At 61.5% G+C, this 22,263-nt stretch overlaps 1 protein-coding gene across 1 annotated transcript; it reads right to left on the reverse strand.

Annotated features, from left to right (window-relative positions):
- Nucleotides 1-10,876: 10,876 nt before the first annotated feature.
- On the reverse strand, nucleotides 10,877-22,022 carry KIAA1755 (KIAA1755 ortholog). The gene is made up of 15 exons (XM_010569737.1): nucleotides 22,017-22,022; nucleotides 20,847-20,951; nucleotides 20,569-20,766; nucleotides 18,774-20,073; nucleotides 18,500-18,664; nucleotides 17,697-17,820; nucleotides 17,183-17,276; nucleotides 15,974-16,060; nucleotides 15,175-15,291; nucleotides 14,699-14,797; nucleotides 14,337-14,485; nucleotides 13,285-13,423; nucleotides 12,878-13,000; nucleotides 11,946-12,137; nucleotides 10,877-11,863 (listed from the first exon to the last, which is right to left on the reverse strand). The coding sequence occupies exons 1-15, from the start codon at nucleotides 22,020-22,022 to the stop codon at nucleotides 10,877-10,879; spliced, it is 3,885 nt and encodes a 1,294-aa protein (XP_010568039.1).
- Nucleotides 22,023-22,263: the final 241 nt, after the last annotated feature.

Consider the following 22,263-nt stretch of genomic DNA (forward strand, 5'->3'; position numbering starts at 1 on the left):
CTGCCCCAGCTCCTGCCCCTGCCCCTGCCCGCAGTGCACAGCCCCCCGCCGCTGGCCCCTGGAGCCTCCCTGGGCAGAGGCTGGAAACGCTGCCAGTTAAGAGGAGGAGAGGAAAAAAAAAAAAAAAAAAGTGGGGGGAGGAGAGGGGCTGTGCAGTTCACACCAAGATGCCAGAAACTTGAGGAATGTTTTCTCCTTATAAAGTTTTCTTCACCCGTGCCTTATCTCCACACCCGGCCATATCTGGCAAGGGATACAGTGGCTTGGGACTGCAGCAGCCGGTCCCCCTTCCCGTAAATGCATCCCTAAGAGACAGAGTGGCTGGAGGGAAAATGCGCTGGAAACCTTGCTGTTTACTCTGGGGCATGATGCCGCGGGGAGGTGTGCACAGAGCAGGGACTGGTGCTTTCCCTGGCAGCCCTTGCCCCACGCACTGGCTGTCCCTCTCCTGCCCGGGGGTCTCTGGCCCCACAGGACTGCCAGTGGTGCTGCCTGGCCTGGCCTGGCCCTCCCTGGGCACCCCAAGGGTGACCCAACACACTTGAGACCGCATAGCAGGGGCAGAGACCCCACACCTCCATGGGGTCTTAGGGTTTGGGAGTGCCCCCAGTACCTGAGCAGCGGTACGGCTTGTGATAAATAAGGTCTTGAGAAGTTTCACCTCTGAAGCAGAGTTTATTTAGTTACTGGGTTTTCTTCAAGTCACTTAAGCTGACCCAGGCCAGGACCAAGGATGGGTTTTGTTCCTGGAGGACCCCCATGCCAACCTTCTTTGCCTGGCCCTTGGCCAGCTGTGGGATGCTGCAGCCCCTGTTCCGGAGGCAGCTGCATGCTGGAAACCCTCCTCACCCTGACGGGTCCCCTCCTGCTCCCCCAGACTCCTCACCCTGTTCCCTTCCCAGAGCCCAGGAGGTTTGGTGGTTTGTGCGTTGCTCCAGGGCTGCTGTGGGTAACAAGGACCTTCTTGTGGATGGCAATGTCCTGAAAGCGGTTGGGGTCCGTCACTTGGTGTACTCAGGGTCACCCACAGGCCCCCACGCGCAGGCTGTGCCCCAGTAAAGCCCTGCTGTCTTGGGCTCTCCCGTGTCCCGGTGTGCCCTGTTCCGATCATGCAACCGGATCCGCTCCCCCGGCGCTCAGGGCAGTCCTGGCAAGGGGCCCTTGGCCGCGGGCGATGCTTTCTGCTCAGGCATGCCCACAGCACTGTGCTGGGAGGGTTTGCAGCGAGATGTGCAACTCCTCCAGCTCCGCAAAGGGCTTTTTGGTACAGACAGTGTCACAGTAAGGTCTGACCACGCCAAAAGCAGAAACCCAGGAGAAGCTCCGTGAGCCAGGGACTCCCAGCGTGGCTGGACCCTGATCCCGCCATGGGGGGCACAGGGCTACTCTTGCAGCAGCGCTGCCCCGTGTTACCCAGCGTGGCAGCGGGCAGAGGGGCTCTGGAAAGGCAGCGTCCCTGGTGAAGGAGCTGAGCTGGTACCGGCGCTGCAGCCGTGGCCGGTGGAGCCCCCTCCCGCATCGTCGTCCGTGAGGGAGGGGAGGGAGCTTAGGGCGAGTGCAGCACATCCTTGCTGAGCGAAAGCTCAGGGCAGCTGGTTTTAATGAAAGCCATCCATGCACCGCTCCAGCACATGTGTCCACAGGCTGGGGCGTGCAGGTGGCGGTGAGGGGAGCCTTCACCAGGGGCACTGCTGGTGTCAGCACGGCCCTTCTCACCCCCACAGCCGCTAACCCGGAGCAGTGCCCACCTCATCATGGGGCAAACCCGTCAGTGCACCCCTGCCATTACCACCAGGTCCCGCTCTCCTTGCTCAGACTTGGGAGGAACCTCTGAAAACGTCGCCTTCTTCCTCCTCCCAGACCCCTTGGTGCCGGCAGCGTGGGCAGAGCTGGGTCGAGCCGTTCCCACAGATGCAGGGTGGGCTCACTGGCGGTGGGGGTCCAGGGGCTGCCCAGCTCTCTGGGCATCAGGCGTGCAGGAATCCCTCTCCCCTGCCAAACCGCTACGGGGCTGGGGCTGAGGGAGGGCTGGCGGCAGCGGGACCCACAGTCCCGCCGGCAGCCGTTTTCACCTGCTCCAAGCTGGCCCCGTTCCCAGGGCTGCTTCCTGGGCACAGGAGCCATCGGCAGTGACGTGTGCCAGTGTGTTTGGGCTCACGCTGGAGGGTGCAGGGTCAGGTTCCGTCTGTACAAGCCTGCTCTTCCTCCCTTACCCTGTGTGAACTTTGGATGCACTCAGCAGCCTGAGGTCCCGCGCCCGGGATGTATTTAATTTGCTCCGGGTAACGTGTGACAAACAGCCCGTAATGGTGCTGTCTGCCACAGAGCGAGCGGAAACAGACTTCTCTCGCTTGGCTCAGAAGCAGGGACGGTTCGTCGCCCCGAGGGGTGTTGGTGTGTTTGGGGTGCACAGGGCCGGGCAAGCCGGGGCGCCCGGCGCTGGTCAGGCTGTAGGGACTCATTTCTGTCTGGTTTTCTGGCCAAGCACAGAGCTGGAACAACTGACGGCATCTGTCCCTGCTCTGATACCTCTGTCAGAAGTGACAGGAGCTGAGCGGCCGGCTGTCCCCCGGGGCTGTCCGGGGAGCCCCAGGCTTGGTCCCAGCATCTCAGCGAGAGGAAACCTCCCTTGTTTCCGACTTTAGTGCCCACTTCGCTCACCACCACGTACTGCAGAGGCATCTGTCTGCCCAGGCACTGGAAAATGCTGCACATGGAGGGCCAACCACACTGATGGCATTATTTTTACTCTCCTTAGTAAGACAAAGTTGCATTAAGAGGGTGTTTGCGCTGCCGGATGCCCAAAATAACTCCTCATTTGCTCAAGGTGTTCAGCGGAGGACTGCGACTTCCCTCGTACCCGCCCCGGTCCTGGAGCTCCTTCAAAGCGTGCTGGTTTCTTGCCTTCCCCGGTCCTGCGTGGGCTGAGCCTCTGTTTGCTTTCCTGGGTGTGTGCCGGGGAGGCTGGCAGCCCCCGGCTGTGCCCGCACATCCTGACTCAGTCTCTTGTGCAGGCAGATAAACAAGCCGTGAAAAGGGACAGTGTCTTCCTCTGAGTCGCCCTGTTAAGTTGTCAACCGACTTTAACAGATCTGCCCGTTAGCCCGCGTTGCCTCCCACCCCGGGGTGTTCCCCAAAGCGTGGCCCTTGGCAGAGCCACGAGCTGCTGCCTCCCGCAGCCCTCCAAAGCCGGGGTGACCCCGTCTGCTCCCCACCTTGTGCGGTGAACCCGCCAGCCAGAGCCCCTTGGCGGGGAGCCCAGCATCGTCCCATCCCTACCCCAGGATCCGTGCTGGGTGGCGGGTCCGGAAAGGGGGCGGCAGGGCTGGGATGGGACTTCAGGAAAAGGTTAAAGGGTGAGAAAGTGTTTTATGCTCGTGATGACGGGGCCAGCGGGGAGCGTTTGTGGCTGACCGTAGGGATCCTGGCACGTCAGACGTAGCAGTTACCCCTTGCACGCTGGAGCTGGAGAGGAGCTCTGATCTGTGAGCATGGAAAAGTACTTCAAAAATGGGGGGAAAAAAACCTGTAGCTGCTCCGTACTTGGTAGGGACTGAGCCGAGGGCTGGGAAGCAGTGGCAGACACGGCCTGTAAGGGCATCGCAGTCCAGGGTGAAGGAGGACGGGCCAGCAGATGGGGGAAGCTGGGGTCGGTGACTGTGGCGTGGGCAGACACTGTTGTTTGGGGCAGGGGCAGCAGCTGGCTCTGTGCGGGCATCACTCCTGTTTCGCGGCTTTTGGTCACCGCTGCAGTGACCAGCACTGGTGCTGGGCCAGCGGTTGAGCGAGATGGGCTCAGTGTTGTGCCGGGGCTCCCACGGCAGCAGGGATTCGGGACCTGGCACAAAGGGGCTCTTGTTCCCAGCTGCGTGCAGCGGGCAGTGCTGGCAGGGCAGGAGGGGGCAGCTGCCCGCCAGGCCAAGCAGTGTAGGGAATGGGCAACCTTTCCTTTGGGAGGAAAAGTGGCTTTTCCAAGGAAAAGCAGATTGTTTTTCCACCTGGCGCAGCCAGGTCCGGGGAGCCTGGCGTGCTCTGGTGTCGCAACCATGGGGCATCTGGCGGGCGCAGCCCCGCAGGGTTGAAGCATCCTGCGGTCACGAGGCACGAGGATGGATGTGCCAGCGGCATCAGATGTGGTCCTGGGCTCTGGCTCACCGCTCTCGGCACACGCCGAGCCAGAGGCTGTTACGGAGAAATGCAGAGTGCCAAACCAGCACCGTCTGCGGAGGGGTGAGGCAGCCAGCTGATACACAGCTTCTCTGGAAAGAAAGCCCTGGGGAAAGGCACTCCAGCCCGCTTCTAAAGGGGGGGTTGAGGAAGAATTTGTTATGTCACTGTCTTTGTTCTTAGGCCGAGCCTATGTTTTTATTTAAAAGAAAGGAGAAACACAAACCTCTCTTGATTTACTGGGTCTCTGAGCTTGGCGGGGGGGCAGGAGGGCTGGGGGAGGATTTTGCTGGCAGGGCTCCCGCGGGATGGGGCAGCCCTTTCCCACTGCCCCGCGGCGATGGGACCTGCGGGCGGGCGGCAGCAAGGCGTGCAGGGGAGATGGATTCTCCGGCCATGTCAAGCCTTTCTGAGCCGGTGGCCCCGGGATGGCCACGAGGTCGGTCCCAGCCGCTGGCAGGGTCCTGCAGCGTGGGAGGGTGGGCTGCGGTGCTGCACGGGATGGACCCCTGTCCACTGCCAGCGCAGCTGCGAGCGGGGACACGGTGTTTTGCAACCTGAACCGGTTGAACCTGGTGAGAGCTGAATTCCAATCTCCCGGTGTAATTTCCCAGCAGTTTGCTGGAAACCCCCCAGCCCTCCCACCCCCAGGTTGCCTGCCTTTCCGAGGCACCTCTCCCCAGTTGCAGACGGGCTCTGATGGGGTTTGTGGGAGGAAAACAAGAAGGGTCTGCAGTCCCCAGCCACGGCTTTGGTGTGTAGCGTGCTTGTGTTCCTCTGCGAGTGCACGTGTCCGGATTTAAATGCCTGAAGCTGTGTGATTCCCGGGACTCGCACGCGAGCAACGTGTTTCCCCTGTGTGTGGGGTCTCCCGTGCCTGGCTGTCCCCTCGGCGGCTTCCCGAGGTGGGCATCTGCCGGGTGCCGGGGTGAGCGGTGGCACACTAGTGTTTTCCAGCCGTCCCTCGGGATGGGGCACCACTGGGATTCTGGAAAGCAGACAAGCTGGAGTTACATTCGGCCCTCGGAGTTCGACCCTTTGGCATTACCTTTCACTCTTCCTGTTTTCCTTTGGTATTGCTTGTTTTTTTGTTTTTTCTTTCTTTTTTATGGCCACCCCAGGAGCACCAGACACCTCGGCCTGATGATGGGTGAGACCCAAGCTTGCTCTATCGGAGCAGGAGCTTGGAGATAACAAAGCTGCTTTGGGACATCTCTGCTCGCTGCCGCTTCCAAAACTCTTGCGAAGCTGAGGATGGAGCTGCGTGGCTTTGTGTTGTCGTTCAGCTTCCTCTTGCATTAAGGGCTCCTTCCCTCTGCGTTTACCTGCTGAAGCCAGACCCGGCGCCTCAGCTGCCCCCCAGGAGGACAAATCCAGGCACGACTGCGTTTCTGCTGTAGCGTGAGCCAAGTCCCCATCCTGCACTTTGAAACGCTCGCGGCTGTTTGTGGCTGAGCCCTAACGCCAGGAGCTGCGTAACAGGAATGGGCCCACGGCTGCTCCGCTGGCACCAGAACTGCTGGGGGTCCCGTCCAGGGGGTTCATGTTGTCCCACTTGTGGTTTTCCCTGTGCCTTTGCCTTGCCACCCATCGTCCATGCTTTCCTCCTTGCCTGGGGAAGAGGAGGGCAGTCCCCTGCTCTGGGGCTGGTATCCTTGCCTGACCCAAGTCCCGTCTCTGTCTGCAGGTTGGTTTTGTCTTCTGCATCTAACATTTATTACCTTTTTTCCTTCAGAAAAAAGTATTTCTCTGGGCCTTGCAGGAACTTGCCTCCACGGGCTGGGCTGGCTGTGGTGTCCTGACGCTGCCGGACCCCCGCCAGCCCGGCCTCACTGGACATCCCCGGCCAGCCTGTGACTAATGATTTTGCCATTTCATGGGTGGGAAAGAGACATTGATTAACTCCTGCACTTGCCTTTCTGGAAAGGTTATAGCTTAATTGGTCAGACGCAGAGTCATAAATCACGCGCTGAAGGATCAGCAGAGATAAGAAAATTTTTGCAGAATGTTGCAAAAACACTTTTTGGTAGGAGGAATCCAGCTGTGCCCACCCAGCTGTGGGAGCTGAGGGCAGCTGAGAGTTGCAGGGCTCCTCTGAGGAAACAACTCGCCCTCCAGCGAGGGGCCGGAAATTCTCCCTTCTGTTATCAGTTAATCTCAGCACTTGCAAAATATCCTTTTTTTTTTTTCTTTTGGAAAATGAAAAACAACAGGAAAGCCATTGTTTGCTTTATTCAGAAGAATCTAAATTCCATCTGTTTTAGAAGATGATTCTGTTTCTCCATGGGAAGTGCTATTCCCCTAACCTAAAAACTAAAATTTAAAAAGTCCCAACTTTTTCCTAGCCAAGGAAGGCAGTGGAGGAGGGAGAAAAAGGCTCTTCCCACCAGGTCAGAGGAAAGCAGACTGATGGCAGCACCTTCCCGTCCTGGGGACTCTGGCTGGTTCAGGCATCCCGCCACCTCGGGCAGTCCCGCACAGCGTGGGCTTGGGCGAAGGCAAACACCGGCCAGCACTGGCCCAGCTTGGGGGTCCCTGCCAGCCTGGGGATCTCCCTGGCCCCGGCCCCAGGGACCCGCCAACACTGCTGGCCAAGCGCTCGGAGCGGGCAAGGAATGGCATTGCAGATACGGAACATTTATTATTCATGTCAGTAATTATTTCTTCCCTGATTCTCCCCAGCATTTTACTGAGGAATTAGGATGTTAATATGAGGAATCTCAAAGCCACGCTGCAGACATCGCTATTACTGCTGCCGCACTGCTGCCGCACTGCTGCTGCTGTTGCTGCTGCTCAAAAATGGCAATTCAGAAAATGCCCCCAACTTGCTGGGTTTGCCCCAGCTCGCTGGTGTCTGACCCCCATCTTGATGTGCAGCAGAAGAGGGGCTCGGTATGGTCCCCAGCATCCACCCTGGTGGTGCCTCCTGCTCTCTGTCTTGACTGGTCTCTCTCTCCCAGCCACCAGGCGTTTGCTTTGCCTGAGTTTATTTCTTAAACTTAAACTAAGTCTTTAAAAAAAACCATCCAGGTCTTCTTGGATATACTTCCAGCTCCTCGCAGCCTTTGGGGTAGCCTGTCCCTTCCCAGCCTGTCCCGGAGCTGAGACCCGGCTGTCCTGGTCAGGGCACGGTCTGAGTCCACAGAGCCTGACGGCCAGCAGGGATGGGGGTGAGGGGGTGCTCCCCTGCACAGCCTGGTCCCGGGTGCCAAAATCTCTCCAGGCAAGGTTAGGGGATGCTGAGATGCAGAAACTGACTTTGCTCCATGTGTGGTGATGATAAAGAACAGCAACATAGATTTGAGTGCCTTTTCAAAGGGGGTCCTAGGAAACTGGCTATTTAAACAGAAGTAAAATAAATTAAAAATGCTGAGCACCTCTTTCATTTCAATGTGGAAGCTAAAATAGACATTGCTTGCCCCAGTCGAGTAGAGAAGCAACTTCCCGACATAGGGCCGTGAAGCCCAAGGCTCGGTCCCTGCCACTCCTGCCCTTCACAGATTTGGGTCATTTCAGCCTCTGACCTCGTATCACCACTGGGGATGGTGCAGGGGAACAGCAAAGCATAAAACATCTTCTGGGGCACTGGAGGTGTTATTCTTAGAAACAAGCAAAGCACCTTGGAATCAATACAAAGTTTTACTTGTGGCTGCTAGAGAGATTTCATCTCTTGAATTATATGATGCGATAGACGAGATCCCAATCCGGCTGCCACTCTATGTACCAGGAGCTATCTGTCCACAGCCAGGCTGAACGGCTCCCAGAATTAATTAAAATAATCAATCCCCAAAATGACAAAAGTATTGATTAGCATTTTTGTCTCTTCACAGCCTGGCAGTGCTGTGACTCCGGGAGCATTGCAGAGCGATAAAAAGCAGCCTCAGCTGTGGATGGAAGATGCTTATCCAGCGACATCGCGTGACAGTGTAGCAGCGAGGGGTTTATACGCAACAATGGCATCACCCAAACGCTTCCATGCAATATTATTTCAGTAGTAATATTCTCATCCCTCTTCCTTGTTCTTGTTCGATTTACACAGTGGTTCATTTTTAAAACCTGTCTTGTTTACTACTTTCCTGGACACGGTAAGAAAGCAGGAGTGGCGGAGAGGGGACCCTCCGCACCCGCTGATGCTGGGTGGGCTGATGCTGGCAGCTGCCCGGGTTTTGGGCAGCTTAGCCCCAGCAGACCCCGGCTGGTCCCAGGAGCTGCCTTGCCGTCGCACGGGTCCCCGCAGAGGCGTCCCTGACTGGGAGCTGGCGTGCCTGCGGCGGCGATGGTGTGCGCAGCGCACATCAGTCTGCCTTTCCCAAGGGAGATGAGTAACGTGGACGGCGTGTCCAGCCCGTCAAGGCACCGGCACAAGCCCAGGGTGGGACGTGTGTGCTGTGCTGGTGGCAGGAGGCTGAGCTCAGCCGCACGTGGCTGATAACAAGGACTTCTGAAGCCACGGGTTTCTGTCAAGTGACAGGCAAAAATCGGTATCCAAAGAGGAATTTGGAAGGCGTGCTGCTGCTTCGGCGCACTGCAGAGGTGAGTGTGTAATGGGATGATACAACAAATCAGCTGTTGGTAGAGCAGAAAATTGAGCGAGGGAACTGTCAGGCTGGGCTTTAAATGCTTTGGGATGTAGAAGAGATTTTTGGTTCTCATGATGAGCTGGGTGACGTCCAGGTGGGCACGGCTTTCACCAGCCGCGCGTGCGGGGCTGGGGAGCAGGCACGCTCGGCTGGCTGGTGCGCGGGGAGCCAGCCCCAGGCCACTCATGGGGACGTCGGGGCAGAGGGGGCTCATCCGTCTGCTCCTTCTCCAGATTTATCTGCTACATCATCTCTGCAGAAGGGGATTTCTGAAGCCCTTTAAACTCGCTGGAGGGCCAGATGGTTAGGCATGGGTAAATATCATAACATGAAGAGGTAGGAAAAGTGGCCTGGCTGGGGTGTCCTTGGTGACAATCAGGATGTGGTGTTAATTGGGGAATGGAGCAAAGCCGGCTGGGTTCACCCAGGATGGATCGTGCAGACCTCCCCCAGTGTCTCTCTATGATAATTACTTTTAAGCCAAAAGGAATAGGATGGACCTTGGCTAGCGGGATTTCAGTGAAGCGGTGATAGAAGTGCTACTAGGGAAATTAGTGTTTGAGCGGGATAAGATGGGAGTTTAAAAGAACTGAAAGAACAGACAACGGGTAGGACTGGGAGCAGAAGTGATGGGCGGGAGGTCCCAGGGCAGCGTCTAGGGAGCAGGCTGGGATCGGTCTTTGTTAACACTGTCGTTAAAGACCTGGGCAGAAGGACCGTGGTGCCGTGAGGGGCAGCTGGGACTGCAGCCTCCAAAGAGCTCAGCGGGACTCAGCATGGGGATTTGGCAAAAAACAAGGCTGAGGGGGGGTATGAGCGACGCTTGCAAACACTGGGATGGGCAAGTGCCCTTTGCCGAGGCACAGCATCACGTGGGGCCGCGAGCCATGACCGCGCCGTGGCTGGGAGGAAGAGAGTGTTTTTCTGGAACGGCCTCTGCGTGAGATAGTGCTTTTTCTACGATGTCTCTTGATTAGCTCATGATGTGACTGCCTGGGGTGGTGGGCGGCACAGCGCCCTGACCCAGACAGCCTGTCCCCCGCCTGGCTTTGCCCGCTCCCGGGTGCCCAAACAGGCGGCTCGGCTCGGTGGGACATGCCCCCAGGGATGGGATCTCTGGGGACCCCAGGCTGTTTCGGACAGCTATCGGCGAGGTCGCACCCGTCTCAGCCAGATCCCCAAGGCTTTGGGACAGCGCGTTCCCAGCGACTGGGGAGGCTGGGCAGGATGACACCACCCTCACCCACGTACTGGGGAGGAGGTAGGATGGGAGCGAGAACCAGAGACGGAGGCGTTTAACCCTTACAAAAGGGAGAGGGACTCATTCTGCAAATGGCTGCAGCCTGGCAGCAGGGGCCAGCAGGTCAGGGCACAACAGGGACGAGCCAGCAGCGGTTTGAGCAGGACCCTCCTACCGGCAGCGAGATGCTGGCGGTGGGCAGGAGAGCCAGGCTGCGGCCACAGCCCGCGCGGGCGGCACGGGAGGCTCTCGCGGTGGCACCGGCTGCCCGTTGGCACTGGGCTGGGGCAGCGGCTGGGAGCCTGGGCGAGCAGCCCGGCGCCTGGCTCTGGGCAGGACGCGGCTTTTCGTTCTGCTCCACGAGGACCAAGCCGGGCGCTTCTCTTCAGGTTTATTAACATTAATAACATTAGTCCTACATTAACGAGTGCACACGAACAAAATGCCTGTCATTGTCGCTTGGCTAGGGCTGCAGCAGCAGCACGGGGGACGGTAAAACCGCCTGGCGGAGGAGGGGAGCGCGGCAGGGTCGGTGGGCAGAAACACCTCGGCACAGGTTTGCGCTCTCATGGGATGCTCGGAGCACGGCTGCTGACTGCGGGGAACCCTCACTGCTGTCCTGAGGCAAACCTGGCACTTGTAGGGATAAATGCACTTCAGGTGAGGATTGCAACAAACCTAGTAGATTATTAACAGACCTCGTGAGGCTGGTGATGGGGTTATTGCCGTTCCACAGTGGGGTGAGTGCTAAGTATGGGGAACTGAAGGATCCTGGGACCGAGGGTTGGACAATGTGTCCCAGTGTCCCACCTCTGAGCATGGGACATCCAGTTGGTGACCAAGACTTCCGCAACTGGACAGAAACAGCCCCTACTAGAAGGGACTGGTTTTACTTGGCATTTGCTTTAGCTGAACTCTCGGTGTGATGGTTCTCCAGGTAAACAATCTGGGAGGGCTTTTCAGAGGGGCAAGGTGGTCTGGGATTCTGGAGGTCCCGGGGCAAAGCCAGGCTCGCTGCTGGGGCTTCTTCAGTGGAGTTCTGCGAGTCTGAGTCTTCAGAAGAGAAACTGCTCTGGCTGGAAACCTGGAAGTACTGGGTGGCTTCTGCCCGATTCTCTGCAGGTGGACCGTGTGTGCCGGAGGCTGAGACAGTCCCATGGGGCACAGTGGTGGGACACAGTGGGTCAGCACCTGGAAAATGCGCCCGGGGAGGCAGGGTGAAGGAATGCCTCTGAAGGGGCTGGCTGCGCTCCTGAGCGAGGTGTCCTGCAGCTCCCAGGCAGGCTCCGCTCTGCGATTTTGGGAGGGAGGCATCGGCGGAGACGTGGCGGTGAAAGGCACGGTCGCCCTCCGGCCCCTGCTGGCGGCGGGGCTGCGGGGAGCTCGGCTCCGTGCCCACCGTGGGGCCAGCAACGCTGCTGGCCCAGGGCTGTCCTGGTCCCCGGGGCTGTCCTGGCCCCCCGGTGCTGGGCTCCAGCTGCTCCGCTGCCCCCCGGCCCCCCGACACCGCCGGCTCGGGGCTGGCGGTTGCTTCGCAGACCGGGGTTTCCTTGCAAGGGGCTGCAGACCCTGAGCCGGGGGGGCTGAAGGAGTCTCCCTGCCCGTCGGCTTGCGCTCCCCAGGCCTCCTGCAGCTCTGCCAGCATCTCCTCCAGGATCTGCCGGGTCTCCTGGTACCTGTGCCGTGCCTCGGTCCAGGCTGCCAGCCCTTGGCTGCTCTGCATCCTGCGCACCTGAGCCTTCATCTCCTGCAGCTTCTCCAGGGCGAACTCCACCGACAGCTTCTGGAAGGAGCTCTGCAGGCACTGCAGCGCCTGGCCCTCCCCGCGCTTCGCCCGGGCTGAGCACTGCCTGCAGTCCAGCTTCAGCCCCGTGATCTAGAAAAGAAGGCAAGAGAGGCTGTTTTCACGGCTGCCCAGCCGGCACCGGGTCCTGCGGGAGGAAAGCCCACGTGCCCACCTTGCTGGAGAACTGGTTGAGCTCCCGCAGCAGCTCCCGCTCAGCCTGCCGCCGCTCCACCTGCCTGTAGAAGCTCATCAGCTTCGTCTGGAAAAGGGCTGCAGCCACCTGAAAGGGGTCTGCCTCGGGGAAAGCCGCGTCTCGGACCTCAGCCGCCTCCTGACACAGGGCCAGGCCGTGCCGGTACTGAGCCTGCAGGGACGGCAGGAATTCTGCGCTGGGGGAATGGTGCTGACCTGCTGTGCTGGGACGTGTGTGCAGGGTGAGGCTCTCTGCAGGCCAGCACTCAGCATCGCTGTCAAAGCTATCTGGGAAACGTTTCTGGGCCAGCGAGAAGAAACAAAGAGAACGGGAATTCTCCAAATGTCTGCTCTGTCCTGGCTTGGCTCAAAATGCACAAAATGCACCGTCCTGTCCTGAGTGGGGTCACCTTGCTTCGTCCTCCCTGCAGCGCGTGTAACTAAAGGGCCTCCATATCTAGGGGTATGGGGGGAACAAACCCTTGCCACCGCATTATCTGTTGTCTGATGGGACGTCCAGGCTCCGCAGCCCGGCCCTGTGGGAGGAAGGGGGCTGCAAAGGACAGAGCACAGGAGGGGTTGGGAACAGCAGCCCGAGCCCAAAGCACACCGAGGAGCAGCACAACCGTCCCCCTCGCCAGGACAGGGCTGCCCAAAGACCCCAACAAAGCTGGGCTTCAAAACTGCAGTTTGATCCAGCCAGCCTGTGGACACCCGGTTTTGCTCAGAAGCCTCGATCCAAACCTGGGGGATTTGGGCTGATTGCTTTGAACTTCGTAACAACATTCGAATGTTTCCAATTTGGCATTTTCAGTTTCTGCGGAGTGCCAGGCAGGGGCCGGAGCCACCTAACAGCGCTGCTGGCAGCGATACCCTAGGCATGCATGTTACAGAAAGTCCCCTCAAACATACTGTTGCCTGGACGAGGAACTCATTAAACCGCTCTGCAGAGCCCTGGAAGCTGTCGGGGCTCCACTCCTCGGTGCCCATCTCCTGCAGTCGTGCCGCTGCCTCCCCGTCCAGCCAGCACCCGAGCTGCAAGAAAGAGCGGGGCCGAGGGTCAGGCGGGACTGGCCGCCGGCCGCAGCGCTTCCGCAGCACCTCCCTTTCCTTCCCCGACCGGGGCATCCCATCTCAGGCGTGGATACGCAGTCACCCCGTAATTAAAATCAAAGCTCAGGCAATCCTGTTATTCTCTCGGCTTCCTTCATCATCAAAATCCGAGGAAATGTGCCCAAAATGCTCAGCTGTGGGAACACCGCAGAGGACAACTTCAACTTGCTGCTTCTAGAGTGGCACCCCAAGGATGCCCAACTGACCTTGCTGAACTCAGCCTCGAGCTCCTGGACCTTTCGGAGGAACTCCAGGCGCTCCAGGCAGCTGTTGGACTGGGACACCAGGTTGTGAAGCTCTTCCTCCAGCTGGCTGTACAGCCCCTCGGCCGACTCCATGCTGGTCCTGGTGGTCGGGGAGGAGAGGGGCTGTCAGTGCCGGCTGCCGCCGCGTGAGCCTCCAGCTCCTTCTGAAGACGCCGGCCGAGGCAGCTCTCTGGTGGGCAGGAGCCTCTGGATGGGGCAGCTCCCTGGAAGCCGGCACTGGCACTTGCCCACCCAGGCAGCCAGGAGCCAAGCAAGCGGATGGCCAACAACCCAGCACTTGCGGCTGGCAAGATCCCAGCAGGTACGTGGGGTCAGGAGCCGACCAAGAGACCTCCTCTCCACCTGCCTCCTGCATCCTCAGAGCCCAGCCGGGACATGAGGGTACTCCCTGGGATGCAGTGGGCTCCAGGCCCTGCATGCCGGGCACGCTGCAGGGGAGCAGCACCCTGGCACTGCACATGCCCTGACATCTCCCTATCCCACGGAGCAAGCTGGACGTCAGGGAACACGGGATGGGAAAGTGTTGGCTGTCAGTGCAGCCCAGCCCAGCCGAGAGAAGGGAGCAGAAGGGAGCAGTGGGATTAGTGCTGCATGCATGCATGGACTGCTGGACAAGCGCGGCATTGCCGGACATGTGCAGCATCGCCGGGGCTTGGCCCCATCTAGTGGCTTTGCCTGAGACCAGCCTGGAGGGCTCGCTGAGCAGCCCCAGAGCCTGGTCCGAGGGCAGGAGACCCTCGAGGGACCCTGGCACCTTCCCCAGCCGGGATGACGGGAAATCCTGCCCAGGGCTGTCCGAGACGCGAGCTCCAGGCTCGGAGGGAGTTTGCAGGGCAGGAGGGAGCACGGTGCCAGCTCCAGGACGTGCTGGAAAGAAGCTTTTTCTCACGGGGACTGGGCTATCCCTACGGAGGTGGCTCTGTCGGCCAGCGGAGGAGGCCGGGGGTCCCCGGCATTGGCACCCCTCTCCCAGCGAAGCCGCCCCCTCCTACCTGACGTCGGCCGAGGTGCTGAGCCGGGCGGCCTCCCTGCGCAGCCGGGCCAGCACGGCCCCCCCCTCGCGCTGCACGCACACCAGCTGTGGGTCGCTCAGCACCCTCCGCATCAGCTCCTGGTGCCTCCCGATGCACGCGGCCACATCCTGTGGAAAGAGGGTCGGACATGCATCTCACCTGGGGCCTCGCCTGGCATCTCCGGGGCTGCACCCTGAGGGATGAGCAAAGGGGACAGCCCTGCAGCTGGCAGCAGCTGGTCTGGGAGCGATTGCACCGAGTTTCGGGGAACTGGGGTGAAATGTCACTGTGTGCTGGACTACAGATGGGCTCTTTGGAAAGCCCTACGACCTGCCTGTTACCTGCGTCCCTGCCAGCGCGTCGGCGCTCCGCAGCTCCTGGATGCAGCTCTGCAGCAGCTCCGATGCCCGCCGGAGGCTGGCTGTGAAGGGGTGCAATTTCTGCGGGTGGGACACACAGCAGGTCAGTGGGGCCGGGGTGGCTGGGCAAGCAGCGGGGCAGGAGGGCAGCCTGCCCCTGAGGAGCAGGAGGAAGAGGAGGAAGAGCAGTGCCAGGCCAGAGCAGGGAATACCGTGGGGCACCAGGTTAAAGCCAAGGAGGAAGGGAGCGTGGAGGTGGACGGGCAGTCACAGGCAGGAGCAGTCAGAAGCAGGCAGGAGGGGGTTGCCCTCCTGCGCTCAGGGCTCTCCTTCTCCCTCCCCTCTCCTGGGCTTTCCTGTCACTTTTCCAGGGATGTCTGTGAGACACGAAGCAGCGGTGGGGACGGAGGGGCACCGCGGGGAGGTGAGGCGATGGCTAACGGCGTGATAACAGACACCTGGAAGAACTGAACCCACTCGCCGTGGCAGTACGGGAAGGTGCCATCCAGCTCCTGTGTCAGCTGGGAGCTGTCGACGTAGCGGCCCAGAGCCTTCAGCGACGCCAGGGTCTCCACCTGCGGGGCACGTGGAGCTCGTCAGCGCTGCGGGACCGTGCCAGGTCCCTCCCCAGGGACAGCCTGGAGCAGGGGGCACAACCCAGTCCTGCCCTAAGCACCCTGCCCCGTTAACCGGCGCCGTGCAGTGGCCCCGGGAGCGCAGCGTGCCAATGCCGGCAGGGCTGAGCGCGCCGTGCGGCAGCTCCACTCGGAGCAGCTCCCGCCAGCTCCGCGGTGTTTGAATGCACGGGAGATTGCTGGGACTGCAATAATCTGCCATGACAGCCAAGCTAGGTGATGAAGCTCATTAATATTTCACATTACATTAATTAAACTGAGCAGCACTAAAAGAACAATAAACCCTTTCAAGTTTAGATTTATTATCCTAGCGCCTGTGTCCAGCCGCTGGAGGTAACTGGGAAAGCGCTTGGCTGCCCTGGGGCAGATTTTGCCTGCCTGCGCAGCCCAGCCAGCCCGAGGGCAGCATCTGCCTGTCCTGCACCCAACACGGGGGGGGGACCTGCCCCAGCAAGGTGCTGCTCTGCCCAGGGTCCCCGAGCAGGGGAACTGGGGTCTCCAGGTGAGGGGACGGAGGGTCCCCCGAGGTGGGAGGCTCCTTTCACCCTGGCTCTGCTCTTCCCACAGGAGACAACGTGGGGACAGGAGGAGGGGACGGGGACAGGGACAAGGACAGGCTCACCTGCACCCCGGGCAGCCTCTCGCGGTGGGCGACCAGCTCCTTCTCGGCCAGCAGCAGCACGGTGTGGATGCAGCCCGGCGAGATGCTCTGCGGGAGGCAGGGAAGAGTCACCACGGCAAACCCCATGGCACAGACCTCGGGTTACTCACGGTGATGCGGGGGCTCGGTTGCCTGAGTCGGCTGAGGCCGCTGAGCTCATTACAAAGGAAAAGGCTCCCGAGCTTGCTGGCGTGGGAAATGGAAACGGGTCGCTCAGGCCATAACCCCATCCCAACCACCGGCTCCCTGGCAGAAAGGACCCGTGGAAAAAGCCTCGTGAGCAAACCCCTTCACTTGCACCAGTGACGCTTCTCTGCGAGGGGAGCATCAGGGCCGGCACAGGATTTATTGGACAGGCTGCAACCAACCTGAAGCCCTGAGCACACAGAGGCAAAGGGTGCTGTGGCATGGAGGACCCCACGGCCCCCAGGACAGCACAGGGCACTCCCACAGCACTGCCTCGGCACCGGCATGGAAACCCTGCCAGGATGATTGACCGTCACTGCGGAGCTGATTTCCAGGTGAGCTCAGCTAGCAGGATGCTGAAGGGGTTTGGGGCACGCCACAGTGTCAGGCGATAGCGGGACCGAGGCCAGATCCTGCGGGGCTGGGAAGGGACCTTTGGTCCCAAACCACCAGTGCCTCGCAGCTGGCACTCGAGGAGCTGGAGAGATGCAAGCACTGGGTGTGAGCTCAGTTTGGGGGCTGGGGGAAACAGGGTCTTTGTGCCCTGTTGGGGGATGGTCTGCGCCACTGCAGACGTGCTCAAAAATTAGAGATTTATCAGCAACTTTGGGAACAAAGCAGCAGTGAAGCACTGCCAGACCTACAGGGAGTCAGGAGGCAGGACTGGCCACGGGGGAGGAAGCAGCAAGGACATGGGTTTTTCTAGACCAGGGCATTGCGGTGCAGCCGCAGGCAGGCAAGAGCTGCCTCGGTAAATCCACACCGTGACGCTTACGGGTAAAATCTGTGAGTAAAATAAAAACCGTGGCCCCAGGCATGGCAGCGCAGGGGGCTGTCAGAGAAGCTGCTGCCAGCTAGGCAACTGCATCACGCAGCGGGTGCAGGGGATGCTCTGAGGGACCCCCAAAGGTCGGCAGCACTCGCTCCCAGGCAGGAACCCCCCCCCAGCACCTCCATGGCACCGGCACGCAGACCCCGGTGTACCTGGACAGAGCGGAGGGCTGAGAAGAGGACGGGAGCAGGCGGCTGCTTCCTGGCATCCACCACGACAGTCAGCCCGCCATCCTTCGCTTCTCGCCTAGCAAAGGGAAATACAGTGAGCCGGAGGCAGATTGCACCAGTTAGAAGAGGCACATAAAGTGGGGATCCCTCGGGCAGGACCCGCTCAAAGCCCCGTCCCGCAGCCCCGCACCCCCGGGCAGCAGGGCGAGGGCAGGCAGGAACCGGCAGCCGCAGGTGACGGCCTCGTCCCTGTGGGATGCCCCAGCCGAGGGCAGCGCCAGACCTTCAGAAACAGGCGCTTTTGGCAGAGCCGTGGCACAGGGTCTTCGGGGATGGCTGCGGGCGGGACCGTGGACATGGTGGGGATGTGTGGGATGTGCCCAAACCAGCACGTGCGGGATGCTGGGCATCCATCCCGGCTCGGCGCCGGGGCTGCTCGGGACCCCCGAGCCGGGATGCAGCCGGAGGGTCCCCAGCAAGCCCTTCTGGCCCTTACCTGAGGAGGGAGCAGAGGTAGAGGATGAGCCTCGCCAGCTCGGCGGCCGAGCACCACGCGGCCCCCCAGGCACTGCCGCTGGTGGTCACCTGGAGCAGGGTCCTGCCCAGCCTGTCCGAGCTCCCTGCGGGGAAAGGGGCGAGTGACCCCTCCAGCAGCCCCCCGCCGGCTGCAAACTTCTGTCCTGAGCAACCCCCCGCCGAGGGGCCGGGGCTCCCATCGGCCTCGCTGCTGCTCGCCAAGCAGGAACGGCTGCTGAGGGGCGCGGGAGGGGGCTCTGTCCCGGCTCGGCTCGGGGGGCTCAGCCCGGGTTAATACTGCGCATCTGTGGCAGTACAGCGGCTGCCCCAGTGCAGCCTCCCCTGGCCCCCCCAGAGGGGCAGCGCCGGCCCCCAAGGGCTCTCGGCACGAACGCCGGCCCTGGAAATGCCAGGGCAGAGCTGCTGGGGACATTTTTCCTGAAAAAAAGAAGGGTTTCGTCCCTGTTTTTCAGTTCTTGGGAAAAGGAAGAAGCCAAATGTTTAGTGTTTGGCAGCTAAAAGCTGAACGGCTTCATTGGGGAGGAATGGTGTGGGAGGGCTGGCTGCAGCTGGGAAGTGGGGCAGCTGCTCAGAGCAGACTGCTTGTTTTTATGTTTTTAATTTTTTTTGCCCAGCTGAAAGGAGATTTTCCGCTTGGGGGCTTTCTGGCCTCCAGCAAAGCCCTGAAACCTTCCTCCAGAATACCCTCTCCAGCAGCACGGCATTTTCCCTCCAGAGGCCTCTCCCGACGTCCCCCCGAGGGTCCCGCAGTGCCAGCAGTACCTGGCAGGCACACGATGCCCGAGCGCAGCAGCCCGGCGTGCAGGTCCTGCCAGGCCGGTGGCTCCCGGCCAGGGGTGCCGGTGCCGGGCACGGAGGGACCGTTCTTGCAGCTGGTGCTTTCCAGGGACCGTTCCTCTGCAGGGGCAGCAGCTGCCGCATCCATACCTGCCCGCGGGGACAGAGGAGAGAGGAGCTGGTGATGCTCGAAGAGGCAGAGAAATGCAAAAGCTCCCGCAGAGCCCGGGCAGGCACCGCAGCCCCGCTCGGACGGTACCTTTGCTGGCTGGCTTGGCTCTGCCCATCCTGGGAGAGTAGATGGCAGACATCTTCTTCCTGGCCCCTTCGTGCTGGCTGGTGGCTCTTTCATCCCCGGGGGCCGCCCCGAGCCACGGGCCCTTCAGGAAGGAGAACTTGTGGCTGGAGCCCACGAGGAGCCGGGGGCCGCCCTGCCGTGCCAATGCCTCCGCCGGCACCCCGGGACTCGCTCGGCGGGGACGGCGGGCGAGGAGTGTGGGGCTGCCAGCCCCCCTCCCATGCTGTGTGGGAGTCTCGGGGGGGGTGGTGGGGGGCGGCTCGGGGCCGGGGCCGTCCGACTCCTCCAGAATAGCTGCCATCAGCCCGGGGCCGAAGCTCACCGGGTTCTGCAGCGCAGCCAGGTAGGAGTCACGGTGGCGGCACCGTGGGCTGTGTGGCCCCGGCTCCCGGCTCAGCTTCCTCCCCAGGCATGGGGTGCAGGGACCCTTCTCCAAGCCTGGCACCCCCGTGCAGGGCCAGGCGTCCGCCCCCGGCCCCCCGTTCGCCCAGGGGAGCATCGCCTCGGCCCCAGCCCCCATCGGCCCTGCCGGGCGGGCGGGCGGCAGGGACTTGGCCAGGAGATCCAGCTGCTCCTGGGACAGCTCCAACAGGTCCACGTACTCCCCCTCCAGGTTCTGGCTGATGATCTCGCAGAGGCTGGGCACAGCCAGCACGGCTGGCTTCTTCCGCAGCCCAGCCTGGTCCACCTTGATCAGTCCCGGGTATCTTCCCTGGCTTGACTTCCGAGAGGTGACCTTGCAGCCCGGGATGGTGCCCACGACGTTGCCATAGGGCGCTGGGATGTCCGCCGCGCCGTGGTGCACGGGCGCGCTGGGTGCTGCTGGCTCTGCTGCAATTACAGGAGCGGGGCCGTGCCGGGCGCCCGCGGGCACGCCGTCGGCTCCAGCCTTGGGCTTGTCGATGAACTCCGGCGTGGCAATCTTGCTCCACGGCAGCGGGGCGATGCCGTTCTCGGTGGCCACCAGGCAGGTGTGCAGGGGGGTTCTGGCCCGGTCGCCATTGATCTCCTCCAGCCACTCGTTGGTGAAGAGCAGCGCGTAGGCGGCCTCGGGGACCGGCGTCTCCTCCACCGTGCGCAGGTCGTGGGAGAGGTGCTTGACGGTGATGCGCGCCGAGTGCTCCTCGCAGGGCTCCGCTTGCAGGTAGAAGTCCCCGGGGCGCAGCAGGAGGGGGTTGAGCGGCGCGAGGTGGACGACCACTTTCTCGTGAAGACACAAGGGCCAGCCTTCATGGAGAAAGATGCAGTTAAAGTAGGGAGCCTAGGAGGGAGGAAGAACACAGCACGTGAGCGAGAGCCCCTGCCGGCTCCGTACCCTCCTGGCCAGCCCCGCGCGGTCTCGCTGCCGGGCTCTGCGCTTCCCGCGGTGGGGACCGAAGAGCCCGGTGACCTGATGGGATGTCCCTGAGCCGAGCCACAGCACGGCCCCGCAAGCCCACCCCGAGCCCGTGGCCATTCCCAGGGTGCCGCATGCTCCCCACGTGCCAACAGAGGGGAAATCCCCGCTGGAGCCTCTCCAGGGGCGAGATAAGGTGACCCTGGAGTCCCTCCTCCACCCTTATCGCGGGGACGGCATGTGCCGGGCTCTGTGCCGGAGACGTCCCGGGGAGCTGGGCACACCACGGTCCCCTCTGCGGGGAAGGGAAGGGGACAGCGCAGGGCACGGCCGTGCAGGGTGTCCCGCTATAGGGCAAATCCCCCGTGGCCAGGAGCGGGGAGCAGGGGCACCGCGGCGTGGGGGGGCATGCAGGCTTACGCAGGCTGCCTGCCGCACGTGCTCGAAGAGGCGCTTGGCCGGGATGAGGAACTGGAGCAGGCAGCAGAGCCCATCTCCCCGGTAGCTGGTCTCCAGCAGCCGAAACACCTGGCCCAGGACGGTGGGGGCCGTGGCTTCGAAGGGGGGGTAGAGGGCCTGGAGGGCACTCTGCACCGCCGCGTCCAGCGACCCGGCGTCCTGCGGGAGGAAAGCGTCGCTGGTGGGGAGAGCGGCCCCGCAAAGGGACGCCGTCACCCCCCCACGGAGCCTGTGCCCACCATCCCACGCTGCACCGCCGCACCGCGTCTCTGCCGGGTCCCTGGTACGCCCACGCTGGCGACGCTGCTGAGCTCGGGGGGCTCCAAACCGTCCTGGGCTGGAAACTGGGGAGGAACCGGGTGTAGAGCACACCAAGCACCGCGCAGCCGGCGAGCACGAGCACGGCCGGGTCCGGTTCCCAGCGTTGGGCTGTGGTTTAAGAAGTCCGAGATGAGCCCCAAGCGCAGCCTGCCGCCCCGCTCGGGAACGCTGGCCGTGCGGAGGCGGAGGAGCCGCAGCAGCCAAGGGGTTAAGCCGAGCCAGACGAGGAGCGTGGGGATGTGCTGGGCTCAGCGGCTGGCTGTAGGAATGCAGCGGATGGGAGGAAGGACAAACATCTGAAGATGGATGGGGTGTTTTGGTTCAGACTCATCGCTGAATTCGCCGAACTCAAAATTAGTCCTCTGAGCGTTTTCTGGGAAGCACTCTGCCGGGTTACAGCCCCCTCCCCTGCGCCGCTTCCAGACCGGGGCGAGGATGCTGGTTTTGTGCCACGCACAAACTGGTGGCTCTAAGTTTGCTCTCCCAGCTTTGCCGGAGACGTCGGCTGCGCAGACCCGGCTGGCGCAGCGGGTACATGGAGGGAAGGCATCAGATGGCTCCCGTTAAATCCCAGCTGCATTACAGCCAGCGCGGGGGTGACTACGGACATGGCTGCCAAAAGGAGCCCATTAGCGAGTGGGAAAGACAGAGGCTTCTCCAACTCCTTGGGGGGTATTTCTGCAGGACAGGCTCCAATAAACAACAAATCAGGCTGGGGCGGGTGGGCAAATGGCACCTTTTCTGCTGGAAATGGTGCTGCTGTGGGAGAGATGCAGGTTTCTGCACGGTGCAGGGTCAAGCCCAGCCTGGCCAGCTGGGGATCTGCCACTCTGCAGCGGGACATCTCTCCTCCTCTTCCTCCTGCAGAGCGTGGTGTGTGCTACCTCTGCCAGCTGCCGGGTACCAAGGAGCCCCTAGCTCTGCCACCGGCTGCAGCCTACGGCAAAGCCGAGCCTGTCACCTGGGGCTGGGCTCCAGATTTAGCGGTGGACGGACCCCAGCACCGCAGGCAGCTGCCACAGGGATGAGCATCCTCCTGGCAGCCGGGGCAGCCGCCAGGTCCTGCACCTTTGGCAGCCACGGCTCACCGTCATCCCCGTGCTCCTGCACGGGCATCCGGGAAATCAGGTGGGATTAGCTGAAGGTGGGCGTTAGTTTCAGACTAATCCCTGGCCTGGGAGCCCATACAGAGACAAAGTGGCCTTGGTTAATTCAGCTTAATTAGCTTTAATGCGCTTTAGCTAAAGCACTTTGCAGTCACGCTTTGGTTAATTCTTGACTTTTTCTCCATGTCTCCTCACAGGAATCTCCTGCCCTTGGGCTTGGCAGGAGAAG

The sequence above is a fragment of the Haliaeetus leucocephalus genome, unplaced genomic scaffold, assembly GCF_000737465.1.
Source record: "Haliaeetus leucocephalus isolate CR32 unplaced genomic scaffold, Haliaeetus_leucocephalus-4.0 Scaffold273, whole genome shotgun sequence".
Lineage (NCBI taxonomy): Eukaryota > Metazoa > Chordata > Aves > Accipitriformes > Accipitridae > Haliaeetus > Haliaeetus leucocephalus.

What these genes read in the sequence shown, in the direction of transcription:
- KIAA1755 (XM_010569737.1), bottom strand. An exon ending in AGCACCTCGGCCGACGTCAG is followed by an intron (nt 13,424 to 14,336) that starts GTAGGAGGGGGC and finishes CCCGACCACCAG; the next exon opens with GACCAGCATGGAGTCGGCCG. An exon ending in TCAACCAGTTCTCCAGCAAG is followed by an intron (nt 11,864 to 11,945) that starts GTGGGCACGTGG and finishes CTTCTTTTCTAG; the next exon opens with ATCACGGGGCTGAAGCTGGA.